General features: G+C 36.8%; 1 protein-coding gene across 3 annotated transcripts in view; it reads right to left on the minus strand.

The window, feature by feature from the left end:
• Positions 1–15,692, minus strand: part of CWC27 (CWC27 spliceosome associated cyclophilin) — a 245,543-nt gene that overhangs the window by 196,686 nt on the left and 33,165 nt on the right. For all 3 annotated transcript variants that reach the window (XR_006337842.1, XM_043887741.1, XM_043887740.1), the window contains exons 8-9: positions 4,047–4,126; positions 3,024–3,057 (exon numbers count right to left, since the gene is read on the minus strand). Coding sequence is in view for 2 of the 3 variants with exons in the window: in XM_043887741.1 (XP_043743676.1) it covers positions 3,024–3,057; positions 4,047–4,126 (114 nt within the window). In the remaining variant the exon portion in view is untranslated. The remainder of the gene's footprint in view (positions 1–3,023; positions 3,058–4,046; positions 4,127–15,692) is intronic.

The following is a 15,692-nucleotide window of genomic DNA, read 5'->3' on the forward strand; positions in this document are numbered from 1 at the left end:
CTCACTGCATTTTACACCAGTTTTTGTTGTTGTTGTTTCATTTTGAACTAGTAAGGACTCAAAGAATCTGCTACAGGTGGGAATACCCACTGGGGTCTGCTCTGAGCATGCCATAGCCTAGCAAGGGTTGTTGCTCAATCCATAACAAGTCCCTCTGTGCAGCAGACTGTGCTCCCGCTGGATCACCCAGACTTTTGTGTCGATCTGTTGTACATTCTTGTTCTTCCCCAGTAGGCAAGGTGGCTTCTGGAGGCAGTTGGCTAGCATGCTGACCCACGTATTAATGCAAGTAAAAGAGGTGGAGGTAAAGAAGCTGGTAAATTCCTCCTACAAACTAAGACACAGCAACTGCTCCTCTCTCAAAACCCTGCAATGAGTCCCCAACTCTACCAAGACACTATACAATCTGTACCTCCTTGGCATAACGTCCTACAATTCTGGGCCAGCAACACAGCCAACTCTGGAGTTGCTCTTCCTTCCAACCTGAAACTCTTATTTTATGAATCTGCATTGCTCACTCTTTCATCTGCTTCAGGTCTCTGGTCAAACGTTACGCTCTCAGTGCTCCTTCTCTTGATCACCCTAGTAAAATGGCAGAACCATACGCTCACCCACTGTGGTCTCTATTCCCCTTCCCTGTTTTGTTTTTCCTCAAAACATTTATAACTCATTTGACATACTATATATTTTAATTATTTATATAATTGTTGTCTTCAATAATCAGAGGAAGGACTCCGTAAGAGCTAAAATTCTGGACTGTTGTGCTTATTGCTAAATTGACAACTTTCAGAATAGCTCCCTGGATTAATAGAGAGAGGAGTGGAGAGAAAAAGGAAGAGAGAAGGAGGGAAGAGGGTAGAGAAGAAGGAAGAAACTACCCAAGGTGATCTTTTTCTCTTGTGATTCTCTGACCAGGTGAGTCACGGTGAGGCAGGATTCTTGAGGCCTGTGGACTCTAGGGCAGTGGTTCTCAGGCTATAAAATGTGGATTGTTTCTAATCTCTGCAGATAGAAATTCTGAGTGTTTTCAGTGAGATGTTTAAGACTTTCTTTAGCTTTAAAATTTCATAACCATTGACCTAGGTCTTCCATGCACGGTCCTCAGGAGATAGAAAAAAATGCCATGCAAATTAGTAAAATTTCGTTTGTGGATGCAGAGTCTCCTGGGACAGAGGTCCACCATTTTAACGACTGCAAAGGATCCTAGGACACTAAACAGGTTAAGGATCATACACTATCCTTAGGTGACCTCACCCCCACCAAGACCATAAGAATGTATGGATAATTTTACATCAGGCCTTGGTCCCACCTTCCAGATCCATATTAACATTACACGGATGTCTCCAAGTCATCTGAATCACAAAATGGACATTATTAAGCACACTATTTTTCATTATTCTCCCCATCTGTCTTTTGTACCCATCTAACAAGCTGCCCAAATCTGAAATCTTATGGTTGTCTCCCTGAGAATAAGTCACCTCTTAGACCTCTTTCAAGTCTGTCTGTCTCTCTCTCATCTCACTGTGATGAGATGTGACTTTCTATCAGCTCTCCTCTCAACAGGACTTCCTTGGTGGCTCAGACGGTAAAGCGTCTGCCTACAATGCGGGAGACCCGGGTTCCTAATACCTGGGTTGGGAAGATGCTCTGGAGAAGGAAATGGCAACTCACTCAAGTACTCTTGCCTGGAAAATCCCATGGATGGAGGAGCGTGGTAGGCTACAGTCCATGGGGTTGCAAAGAGTCAGACACGACTGAGTGACTTCACTTTCTTTCTTTCTTCTCTCAAGATAGCTCCCTGACAGTTCTCCTTGACTCCTGCCTAGTTCTTCTAATTTGTCCTCTTTAACACTGCCAACAGGGATCTTCCTAAAATGCGAAGTTGACCACAGCACTCATCTTTTTAACTAATGCCCTTCAACTGTTCCTCATCACTTTAAAATGAAATTTAAACTCCTCACCATAGTCTATGAAGCTCTCTACTCTTGACTTCTCCCCACCTCTCCAACCTCACCACTCTCCCTCCTGTCACTAAGCTCTGGGCACTTTGGTCTGCTTTCAGCTCCTGAAACACAACAAACTGTCTCCTGCTTCAGAGGCTTTTGCAGATGTAGCTCCCTCTCACCCTCTTCCTTCCTGCTCCTCACCATGAGGCTCCTCAAACTTTATCCTTAGTGGGTACTTCCTAAATAAGATATACTCTCTCCTTGCTACTATGTGTTAGCATATGCTGTTCTCTAAGCTAGAGTAATCCCACCACATACCAGTTTCTTTTTTGATCTAGTTAACTCCTAATTCTCCTATAAGACACATCACAGCATCATCTCTTCCCAAAAGGTTCTCTTGACCAGGTTAGACAGTCATTCTTTCTCTATTATACATAGAGAAAATGCTGTCTTTTGAATATGATAATAGATGAAGCTGTGTTCTTGCATGGACAGTTATATGTTTCCTTCCGTATAATGCACAGATCAATGAGTTTTTTATCAAGTGGCAAATGAATGATTTGAAACACCTGATCTCTCACACATAAAGGAAATCTTGCCTTATCAGCTCTAATACCCAGTACAAGTAATGCAGAAACGTCAAAACAGTTTTAAGAAAGAATATTCTGAAATGTGTGTATGAAGAAGGAAACTACCATAAATGACTGATCCAAGCATTTCCCATATATCATGTAGGATGTCACGCGTCAATATTTAAACTTATCATAATAAAGCAAAATCAATGACATCTAAATTTTGAATATTCATGTAATGTTACGTGAGATGCAGAAAAAACAGACTAGAAATTCATATATAAGATTCTGATTTTATAGGAAAACAAATATATGAATATACTATGAAGGAAAATTCCAATATTGAAATACATAATTTATTTTTCAAATCTTTCAAAATTTTTCCAAAATTTTATATATGTATAAAAGATAATATATAATACCTTTTAGGAAAAATAATCATTTATAAAGATTTTGAATTTTCTATAAACTGTTCAACTATATTTATACTAAAATTAATACTCACATCATCTGAATCTTCTGCTGCATCCCCTTTTTCACTACAAAAAATAAGAAAAGCAAATTTTAGCTTCAAAATGAAACTAGCAAAATGATTCAATTATCCAAAAATTTAGAATGTTTTGCTGTGATTAACAGCTCAAAAATACTTCAACACAGGAATTTCAGAACAGCAACACAGAGCAAAGAGAAACATTCTAAATGGAAGTTGTTTTTATAAATAGAATAGACGGTATGCTCCATTAGCACAAATACAAATTCACTAGAATTTTTTTTTAAAAAAGCAAATAACCAATAGTGCTATTTTTATGAACAAAAGGCTGCAGAAATTAATTTCTTCTATTGGTTTGATGTCTTCAGGCTGAAGACAAGTCCTTCAAACACAAGTATGTTAAGAAGAGATTGTTTCAATACAGAATTTCTGAAAATGAGCTAAACTCAGTATCACAGTATTTTAGTCCCCCTTGCAGACATTGGTCCAGTGAATCACATACAATTAACATTTAACAGTCAGTCATTTTCCCGTACCAAAGAGAAGCAACAAAAACAGTAAGACAGTTTTCTGGTAACCTCTGAAAAACATAAGGAATACTCAGTGAATATGTAATACTCAGTGAACTGGTCCAAAATGTGGTGATTTCCTCATAAAACCCTTCAAATCTGATTTGCTTACTCATGATTCTGAGACAAAAATTATTCAAGAAGAAGGTTAGTAAAAAAGCTTTGAATTAAACATTAAATCATTAAAGCGGACAGCTCTCTAGTGTTCAAACTATCCCAAGATTTAAAAGTTTAACAGACAACTTTGAATTTAATTAGCTCAACAAAGATAGATAGATAGCGAGAGAGTGAATGTGACTACAGTGATTCTCTCTCCATTATGCTAGTAGCTCTATTAGCCCCATTACCAAAATGCTTTAGTTTTTTGGTTGGGCTGACAAAATTTGACTTATGAGAACTGACTGCTTACTCACAAAGGGAGCCAAAAAATTATCTGAGCCAAAAAATAAGAGCTTTGCACCATACTAACCTTTCAACAGCTGGAACAGAGCTGAGATGTGGATCATCCTTAAGTAAGTCATGACTACTTTTGCTTTTCCCCTTCATGCTCTAGAAAGAAATGTACAATATAATCATGAGTGGAGGAAAAAACAGTCTTCCAAAAGGAGAAGTTAACACATTTACATAGAATCTAGTACTGGTGTACTGTGGTTATTAGTAAAAGATACATGCTCCTGAAAACCTAAGTAGAAACAAAAGCTTTGTAAAACAGCAATCTTATTCTCCTACAGACTAAAAATATTATTTGAAAAGTATCTCCCTTCAAAAAGTGTGATATATCCTTAAAAACAAGTTTACTGATTACTATTTCCAAACACTAAACACTCTTTATTATTTCCTAATTAATTTTTGATTGATATATTAAAACTTAGAAGATAAACCACAAGAGTAATTTTGAAATAAACACACACTACTATTCTTCAAATATACTGTGTATACTAGCAATATAGTATTCTTGCACAGAATCACTTTTAAAATGTACCCAAGCAACCAGATGAGAACATCTATAAAATACTATTTAACATATGTAAAAGATCTTTTCATGTATGACTGTTCATCAGTGACCTAGTATTTATTAAATAATTTCAAAAGTCATATTCTCAGTAAATTTATACTTTAAATTTATATAAGACATTATAAGATAAGAAGTAGAACTATTAAAAAACTGACAAAATAATGCCATTTTTGGCAACATGGATGGGCCTAGAAATTGTTTACTTTGTGAAGTTAGACACAGAAAAACAAATGTCCTATGATAATTGCCTATATGTGGAATAAAAAAAAAAGTACAAATGAACTTAGTTACAAAACAGAAGCAGAGTCACAGATGCAGAAGACAAACTATGGTTACCAGGGGATAAAGGAGGAGGGGGATAAATGGGGAGACTGTGATTGACACATTCACACTACAACATGTAAAACAAACCAAGGGGAAGCTACTCTACAGCACAGAGAGCTCTGCTCAGTGCTCTGTAATGACCCATGTGGGAAAAGACTCTGAAACAAGAGTGGATATATGTGTATGTACATCTGATTCACTCTGCTGGACACCTGAAACACAGCACTGTAAATCAAATATACCCCAATAAAAATTAGAACAAGCTGCAACTATTATTCTAATTTATTAAATATATACTTGTGTCAGGCACTGAGCTGCAATACAATATTCCCACATCTCAATTCCTCTTGTCCCCAAATGAAAGTTTAGTAAGGCAGGCATTATTAGCCCCATTTTACAGATGGAAAATAGACTTAGAGAGATTAAGTAATTCACTAAGCTAGTGGTAGAGGATCTAGGATTTAAACCCTGGTCTATCTCACAATGATATAGTCTATTTTTCTTTTCCTATAGGCTCCTACGGACCCAGAACAACTGGCCTGTTTCAGAGCTGCAGACTATTGTACAAGCTTCCCCACCAGGTAAGAAAGGTGAGAAACTTTAAATTCATACTTTCTATCTTAAGGTATAAAGTTGCTTACCATTCCCATCCCTCAATTAATCATGTCTGAGTGACCAGTATGAGGTTAGAGTTGATAGGAAAAAAGATAATTTCTATCTTGAAGGAAATATTTATTTTGAAAAATTCATTACAAAATGTGTTAACTGAAATTTTAAAATGTCAAATACAGAGAGGTGAAAAGACCTCTTTCCCTTTATACTCATTCTTCACTGCTTAACAATTTTGAGAACAAGCTTCTAAATTTGACAGGCGGCCTTACTTTGAAGCAGATGTATACTTTCTGAAATTTATTTCCATGATGAAAATAATCGATTTTAGAATTTTTCTGTATTAACATGGAGTACTCCACATTTTAAAGACCTAATCAGTTTAAACATACTTATAGTCCAGTTTCACTAGGCAAAATAAAAACTTTTCTCAATTAATCTAAAGATACTATTATCTGTACTTTTAAAAAGTCACAGAATCTGATGTGCAATTAATATATATTTCTAATTCCATAACTTTACGAAAACCAAGAAGTAATAAAAAGACAAACATCAAAGAATTACCTGATGTTTGTCTAACAATGTAAACTGTCCAAAAACTGAAGGTGGTATAATAGAAAGAACACAGGAAAAGAAGATAACAGTTGGATCAAAAGAATTTCAAAATCTAATAATCAGTAATTCTATGGGCTTTAGGCCAAAACTTGTACCAATTGGGGAAAGAGAATGACCTCATCAGACTTCAGAACCTATGCCTACAAAATGGAAATAATAATAATAGCAGTTTTGTTAAATGAGATACGTGCAAAAAGTGAACAAATGAATATAAAATGACCTCAACTAGAATAAAACACAAGCATCTTTTTTTCATGTTTTCTTTCTAAAATTTCTTCCTTCTGCACCTCTAGCCACCAATGTTTACTTTCATTTACTCTAAGAAATAGTTCCTTATCAATTCTCCCCATGTGTTTCCTTCATGGAGTCACAATTACAGACATAACAGCCAGAGGAGACTCAGCCAGCCTCAGACTCTCTAGTCCAGAAACAGATAATAGATCAGGAAATGAGAGTTGCACTAATACATACGAGGAGTAAGATTAGAATTCAGGTCTCCAGGTTCCTGGTCCATTAATAAGCTATACTATTCCATTTACTTGTAAATATTAGTTTATAATTGTTAGCTTAATTAACATTTTTAAAAAATGGGTTTTTGGACTTCCTCAGTGGTCCAGTGGTAAAGAATCTGTCTGCCAAAACAGGGGACACAAGTTCAATCCCTGATTCAGGAAGATTCCACATGCCATGGGGCAACTAAGCCCATGTGCCACAATACTGAACCTATGGGCTGCAACTACTGAAGCCTGTGCACTCTATAGCCTGTGGTCCACAACAAGAGAAGCCACCACAATGAGAAGCCTGCATACCACAACTAGACAGTATCCCCCGCCTGCAATTAAAGAAAGTTCGCACACAGCAATGAAGACCCAGTACAGCCAAAAATAGATAAACAAAATTTCTTTAAAAATGGTTTCTTGTTTATCTCCTAAAACTTAAACCAGCTTAAAGGAAAAAAAAGAAACTTGTCTTAACATTAACTTTAAGAAAGACTTCACAATAGAAGGAAACTGATTAATATGAATAATCATTAACATTTCAAATTTAAATGAATATCTTCAATTAAACTAGTAAAGAAATATATGATCAAAAGCAATTTTTTAGATGTCCATTCCCACTATAGTAGACTGAATCCTGCAGTCTACTATACAATCCTGCAGGCCAAGAAAATAAATAGGAGATAGGCTCTAAGAGGGTAAAAATGAATTCAAGTATTTCTTTCATGCCTATTCTTTCTGAGACCTATTTTAAGGTTCTTATTTATACCATCAATAATAATTTCAGAGAAAGAAGAAACACCAAATATACTTTAAAATAATTTTTGAAGAAGTTGCATAAAGGCAGCTGGTTCACTGATCTGTTTAGGGGCTGGAAAAAATATTAAATATATTTAGTGAGCACAATAGAAGCAGCTCCAAGGTAAATTCAAAACTATAAGCAAACCTGAAAATGAACATCAAAGGGGATTTTGGAAAGTTATATTATTATCTGCTACTTCTTATCAAGAACACAGAGGCAGTGAAACAGTGGGAACTAAATACAAGTAGAAAGAAAGCAAGAGGCACAGTGGTCAAGAAGCTGGAAGGTCTGAGTGTCAATTTCTAACTATCTCAGTGTGATGGTTAATTTTGTGCTATGTACCAGTTGTCTATTCAAACACCAGTCTAGATGGTGTTACAAAACTAAGTATTTTTCTAACATATGATTAAACACTTAAGTCAGTAGACTAAGTAAAGCAGATTATCCACTAAAATGTTGGTAGGCCTCATCTAATCAGCTGAAGGCCTTAGGAGTAAAGACTTTCCCAAGAAGAAGCAATTTGGCCTCAACACAGACTTTGAACTTAAGGCTGTCACAGTAACTCCTCCTTGAGTTTCCAGCTTGCTGGCCTACTCTACTGATTTTAGACTTGCCAGCCCCCATAAACACATGAGCCAATTCCTAAAATTCAATCCATCTATCAGTCCCCATCTCTTCTCTATCTATATATAGAAACTATGTGTGTCTGTGTCTGTGTGTGTGTCTGTGTCTGTGTGTGTGTGTGTGTCTGTGTGTGTGTCTGTGTGTGTGTATATATATATATATATATATATTTCTATGATGAACCCTATTACATTCTTGTGACCTTTAGTACAGAACCAGAAAACTTAACAGTTAGGAGGAAAAATCTTAAGTCATTTAATCTAGTCTCCCACACAATTCAGGAATCTCCTTGACATCACTGACTAGTCAACCAGTATCTCCACACCGGAAAGGAGCTTAATAACTCCACACACACATAGGTGAAAAATACCCCGTTTTAAAGGAGTTCTGTAATTGAACAACTCTTTCTCTAATTGGAGAAAAAGAAAATCTATGTTTAATTTTCAACCATCCAACTAATCCTATTTCTACCTTCTAAAACTAAAAATGAACCATAAACAAGTGCTGTCAACAGGAATACTCCACACAGTTTCATTTAGATACAAATAGGTTGGTAGGCAGCTAACAGCCCCTAAAGATGTCCACTTCCTGATACTCAAAATCTGTGGGTATGTTTCTTGACTTGGCAAAAGGAACTCTAGGTAAATTAAGAATTTTGAGAAGAGGTGATTATCCTAGATTATCAGGGTGGGTCCAAGGTAATCACAAGAGTCTTTATAAGAAAGATGGAAGCAGGAAAGTCAGGGGCAGAATGATGAAAGATAAGAAAGTCTTGACCCGCTGGCTTTGAAGATGAAGAAGACATAAACCAAAGAATACAGGCAGTCTCCAGCAACTGGAAAAATAAGGGAATGGATTCTCTTCAGCTGCCAAAAGGCAGGCAGCCCTGCCAGTACCTCATTATCTAGGCCAGTGAAGCCTGTTCAGGATTTCTGGCCTCTAGAACTATAAGATACTAAGTTTATTTTGCTTTGAATCAGTAAGTTTACGGTAATTTGCTACAGCAGAAATACAAAGTGATTACAAATACATCAACATTTTTAAAAAGTGAAATATAAACAATTAGGAAGATAAGTAAATTAAAGTTTAATACAATTTAATGGGAAAAAAAACATTTTATAAAATAGACTGGGGAACTCCCTGCTGATCTAATGGTTAGGACTCCACATTTCAACTGCTGAGAGCAGGGGCTCAATCCCTGGTCAGGGAACTAAGATCCCACTAGCCATGTGATAAAAAAAACTATTTAACATTTCCAACAGCCTCTGTACAAAACTCTCCAGGCCATGCCTAACCCACCTGGAAACTATAATCTCATAGGATAAATGAGAATAAGACAAAAACATTATCACTTTATTCTCAAAAGTAATATATTTATCAATATACGTTTTTCCAAGTAGGAAAAAAGCTTTTTTATAAATTTGGGTTTGAAATTAAAATGTTAACATATCTTGCAGTAAGAAAAATACTGTGTATCAATATGAATGTGGCACAATTTAGTAACTATTTTCAAATTTAGCTATTAAGATATTTTTTTACTAGACCTATCGTTTAACTTGCCTGGAGAAAACTACTCATCTGATCGTAAGTTTTTATTAGAAAAACATTTTATGACATTCTTGTTTAAGTTATACACAAAAATTCAGGAGTAAACTTTAAACCAACATGGACATTTGAATGAAACTATTATTTAATAAAGAAATATAAAGGAGAGTATCTTCCAGATAAAAACCATTCAAATATTTGAAGCCTAGGCTCACATTTTCAGTTAGATTTTATTTCGCCAATGTACATCCAGTTCCTCAAGCATTCCCCAAGGAGCATGTTTTTGGCATCATGCCCATCCTCCTCATGACCCTCCCTTCCTCTGGATACATCTAGTTTGTCAGTATCCTTCTTAAAGGTGTTCAGAACTGAACAAAATGCTGCAAATGTGATCCCCCAAAATGCAAAGAATGTTAAATTCCTTATTCCAGAGACCTTACTCTTAATAATTCAATAAGGCTTACAGGCTATCAAGTCATACCTATTTAGCTGATTTCATTAAACTAAAGCACAGGATATACATGTACTCCTATTACATTTCAACTTACTAGTTCAAATAATTAGGCACAGGTTGACAACAAAGCACTCTTTGGGCAGAAGTATTCAATCAGCTCTAAATCCATCTGACTGTACTATCTCCTAGATCACATTTCCTCATGTTGTCCACAAGCATATCATGAGAAACTCTGACAATGTGCTTTCCTGAACTCAAGATACGTTGTTATGGCATCCTCCTATCATACAATCCTATCAAAAAGGAAATGAAGTCAGTCTGGCAAGTCACTTAACCAGAGTCTCAGTTTCTTCATCTATAAAGAAAGGAAGTTGGACTAGATCCCTTTGAGCTATAAAATTCTATTATTCTAAAAGAGATTTTATCAGGTAGTAGAAAGATACTGAAATAAATAATGAAAGAAAGCTAACCCTTGGGAGAGAGGCACCTTCTCATGAATATCGAGTGGGGTGAAGCAGTGTCTGTAATCCCACACTGATAATCCATAAACCAGAGGGGACTCTATCTTATTTCTCCTTTCACATAAAGTAAAGCCTCAATTCAGACTTCACCAATTATTAACTTGTGATGTTGGGTTCTGGGATAAAGATTAACACTGTGGAGTCACTGAAAGGAAGAAACTTGATAAGCAAATGAAGAATGAAGCAATTATTTTCAAGCCCTCTAGAAATACTTAATTTCATGCAACCACTGAAACTGCAAATTGCTCTTAGTCATTGTAAAAGACACTGACTTGACTTTGGCTCTAGTTATCAACATTTAAAAATAGTAAGGCTAAATTTTTAAAAATATATCATTTGGTCACAGTTTTCCAAAATTCAGGCTAGCCTTCCCTTTCCTGACCCAAGTTTCATTGTACCCAAAAGGCAAAATGTATTTGAAGGGTGAAGAACAGTACAAAAGCAAAATAAACAAAATATATTTCTATTTCTGTTCTCCCTAGAATTTATCTCATGCTCTCTACAGAAATTTCCTTTTCTTTAAGCCAGTAAATGTCAACAATTTTTGGTGTTGTTGCTCTCTTTTCTCAAGCTAAACTTACCCATGATTCCGTAATATGAATAGACAAAACAGCTAAATTCTGTATGCCAAAAGATTCTGCTCGTTGTTTCAAGACCCACTCACATATGGAGAATGAGTCGTTGGTGGGTCACGATGTACAGGTGTACACCCATGCTCTCCCAGGCTGCTCAAGCTACTATCAAGGACCCTGCGGGAGTGCTTAGGAAGGGCCCTGGGCCAACTGTGCTGCGCTCATGACCTCCTACCTCAGGAAGCTGGACTGCTGGTGAGGTTTCTCAGCAGCCCTCTAGACTACCTGAGTGCAGGGCAGCAGCTTCTGCCTGATAATCATGATCATGTTAGTGACTGGTGTTCTTTGGCTTTTTGAGAATAAAAGACAACTTCTAGAGTACATTGTTTAAGACATTTGATTTTCAAAACCACTTTTCAATTGCATGACCTATCAAAGTAAGGATTATCTGTATCCTTATTTCACAGCTCTAAATAGTATCTATTATTTCCATGCTACAAAGAGAAAAATGGAGGCTCAGAGAGACTTCAGTTATCCATAGTCGCAGACGATCTGTAAAAATGAAGTGCCAATATGAGTTTGTATGATCCCAAATCTATGCTATTTCTACTGCAACACACGGCCACTCAAAGATGACACAAAGTTTACTGTGAAGGAGCTCAGAGCCTAGGACCCTACAAAACTAATAAGGCAGAAATAAAAGGGTGTAATGTTTGAATAGTATACAAGAATACAGTCATACATTTCTTGCATAATAAAGCAAAAAGAATGTGTTTAAAAGGAAAATGCAAGAATCACAAAGTAGAAATTAGATCAGAAAAAGAAAAGATTAAGAAAAACTGGGAAAGACATTTGGAAAATACAGTATTCTACATGTTGAAGATAAATACGGCTTTGACATTGAGAAGTGAAATAAGCTACTACATGCAGAGGAAAAAAAACATGAACAAAGACACATAAAGGAAAATACAAGGCATATATATATATAGCACAGCAAATAGTTCAGATCTGCTAACACAGTGTTTCCTACATTTTCCAGGTAAGATTTTTAGTGAATTCCTTAAAAATACAGATTCCCAGGTTTCTCCCCTAGAGATTTTGAATCAGTACGTCTGAGATGGATATAGGAATTTAATTTAAGTACTGTAAGTGACTTTTTTATTAGTGAGGAAGTTTAAGAAGCATTACCCTAAAGGACAGAGTTGGTAAAGAGGAGTCATGAAAGCAGAATCTTGAAATAATAGGCCAAGGAACTTGGTCTTATTTTTATAGCCAACAAAGAACAGCTATAGCATCTTTATCAGGCTTCAGGAAGACTATTCTGATAGCAATGAGTGGAAGGGGAAAAAACAGAAGGGAAATGGGAGATCAGTCTGCAGACTAGGGCAGTGGCACAGCCTAGAGATAAAGAAGGCTGGAGTAGAGGAGTAGTAAAATAAATTAAAAATAGATTTGAGATACGCCACAGATGAAAAATTCGTGGACCTAATGCAACTAACTGGTTGTGCAAGGGAAAAAAATAAGAAAAACATCAGAATTAAATCTAAAATTCTTCTTTAGGGGACACTGATACCAAGGAATTAGAAAAAGAATTCACAGAACATGGAGAAGTTTGGGAAGAAAAGATAATGAATGAAGCCTTGGCTAGGGTTTGGGTAACTAATGAGAAATTCTAATACAGAGATGTCTAGTAGGCAGCTGGAGAAAAATAAGTCAGCCTAGAGATACAGATTTGAGAGTCAGAAATGAACGGTTGATAACTTTATCACAGAGCACCCTCAATTAAAAAGTCAGACGAGAGAAACGTGATGGCACAATACTAGTTATACTACTTATTTGATAACGGACTGTGGGCTGCAATGTTCTTGGCAAGAAGGAAAGATTTTAACTGGTCTTTCTACTGTTTAAAGTGTTTTTACACATTTAAAAGAAAACTTAAAAAGCAAGCTACAAATATCCACAGTGGATTCTTTCACATTTCAACCTTTAGCAAACACAAATTGCTTTTGGAGTGGCCAGTTCACTACATTCAGTAGAAGTTAAAACATGTAATTTTTTTTTTTAACTTTGTGCAAAAAGTAAGCAGCAGGAGGAAGATATGCTTTCAACATTTAAGACATATTGTTACCAACAGAAAAAATTCAAACTAATTTCCAAGTCAATCTCAGTAATTGTGCACAAATCTTATTTTAGACCAGAAGTTTAATTCAACAAAAAGACTGACAGAAAAATTCCTTTTGACTGCCTGCTCTTGCTCTACATGACTGCTAAACTAGCACCACCTAGGACCTGCAGAAGGTAGGGAAGAGCAGTGGGCTGACTGCACCGAGCCAGCTATTCCCAGCCCCAGGATGCTGTGCTATCAGTGACATTTTTGCCAGCCATTTAGAAGGAAGCAGCTTTTGCAGTATTCAAACTCACACTGGATACTTTAATAGCGACAGAAATCTCAAGTCAAAATTCTGATTCCATGACTCTTAATTAGACAAGCAACTTAATATCTCAGTATTGATTTTGCCATTTGAAAACAGAAATAAAATCCATATGACATTATTGTTATAAAGATTACATAAAATACATAGCACAGATAAGAAAAGAAATCATTACAATGAAGGATAATAAGTGCTTCGATGGCTCAGCTTTGGGAGGGAGGTAGAGGCAGTGAGAAGTTAATAATGAAACTAAATGTTACAAAGGAAAAATAAAAATTAGCCAAATAAAGGAGAGCACACACTCCAAGCAAAAGAAAAAACAAGGTTGGGAGGATGCTGCAGAAAGCATGGATATACAATGAAACTTCACATCTTCAGAAAACATCAATGAAAGGGAATCCCGGCAATTCTCAGATCTAACATTCACGATTTTTTCCATTTACAAATATACCTACAGGATCACAACATATACTGAATCTTTCATTTTGATTACGGACAAATATGAATCATGAATAATATGACTAGTACACTGACATCTAAAGATGACTTCTGAGATAATGGGGTGACAGAGTCAGTCAGTTCAGTACTGTTCAGTCGCTCAGTCGTGTCCTACTCTTTGCAACCCCATAGACTGCAGCACGCCAGGCCTCCCTGTCTGTCACCAACTCCCGGGGTTTACTCAAACTCATGTCCATGTCCATAGCATCATGTCGGTGATGCTATCCAACCATCTTATCCTCTGTCATCCCCTTCTCCTCCCACCTTCAATCTTTCCCAGCATCAGGGTCTTTTCCAGTGAGTCAGTTCTTCACATCAGGTGGCCAAAGTATTGGAGTTTCAGCTTCAACATCAGTCCTTCCAATCAACACTCAGGACTGATTTCCTTTAGGATGGACTGTTTGGATCTCCTTGCAATCCAAGGGACTCTCAAGAGTCTTCTCCAAAACCAAAGTTCAAAAGCATAAATTATTCGATGTTCAGCTTTCTTTATAGTCCAACTCTCACATCCATACATGACTACTGGAAAGACAATAGCCTTGACTAGACAGACCTGTGTTGGCAAAGTAATGTTTCTGCTTTTTAATATGCTGTCTAGGTTGGTCAAAATTTTTCTTCCAAGGAGCGTCTTTTAATTTCATGGCAACAGTCACCATCTGCAGGCATTTTGGAGCCCAGAAAAATAAAGTCTGACACTGTTTCCACTACTTTCCCATCTATTTGCCATGAAGTGATGGGACCAGATGCCATGATCTTAGTTTTCTGAATGTTGAGCTTCAAGCCAACTTTTTCACTCTCCTCTTGCATTGTCACCAAGAGCTCTTTAGTTCTTCGCTTTCTGCCATAAGGGTGGTGTCATCTGAATATCCAAGGTTATTGATATTTCTCCCAGAAATCGTGATTCCAGCTTGTGCTTCCTCCAGCCCAGCACTCCTCTTTACTCTGCATAGAAGTTAATAAGCAGGGTGACAATATACAGCCTGGAGGTACTCCTTTCCCAATCTGGAACCAGTCTGTTGTTCCAAGTCCAGTTCTAACTGTTGCCTCCTGACCTGCATACAGATTTCTCAGGAAGCAGGTCAGGTGGTCTGGTATTCCCATCTCTTGAAGAATTTTCCACAGTTTATTGTGATTCACACAGTCAAAGGCTTTGGCCTAGTCAATAAAGCAGAAATAGATGTTTTTCTGGAACTCTCTTGCATTTTTGATGATCTAGCGGATGTTGGCAATTTGATCTCTGGTCCCTCTGCCTTTTCTAAATTGAGCTTGAATATCTGGAAGTTCATGGTTCATGTACTGTTGAAGCCTGGCTTGTCAAATTTTGAGCATTACTTTGCTAGCATGCGAGATGAGTGCAATTGTGCGGTAGTTTGAGCATTATTTGGCACTGCCTTTCTTTAGGACTGTAATGAAAACTGACCTTTTCCAGTTCTGTGGCCACTGCTGAGTTTTCCAAATTTGCTGGCATATTGAGTGCAGCACTTTCACAGCATCATCCTTCAGGATTTTAAATAGCTCAACTGGAATTCCATCACCTCCACTAGTTTTGTTCGGAGTGATGCTTCCTAAGGCCCACTTGACTTCGCACCCCAGGATGTCTGGCTCTA

The sequence above is a fragment of the Cervus elaphus genome, chromosome 25 (assembly GCF_910594005.1).
Source record: "Cervus elaphus chromosome 25, mCerEla1.1, whole genome shotgun sequence".
In the NCBI taxonomy this organism is placed as follows: Eukaryota; Metazoa; Chordata; class Mammalia; order Artiodactyla; family Cervidae; genus Cervus; species Cervus elaphus.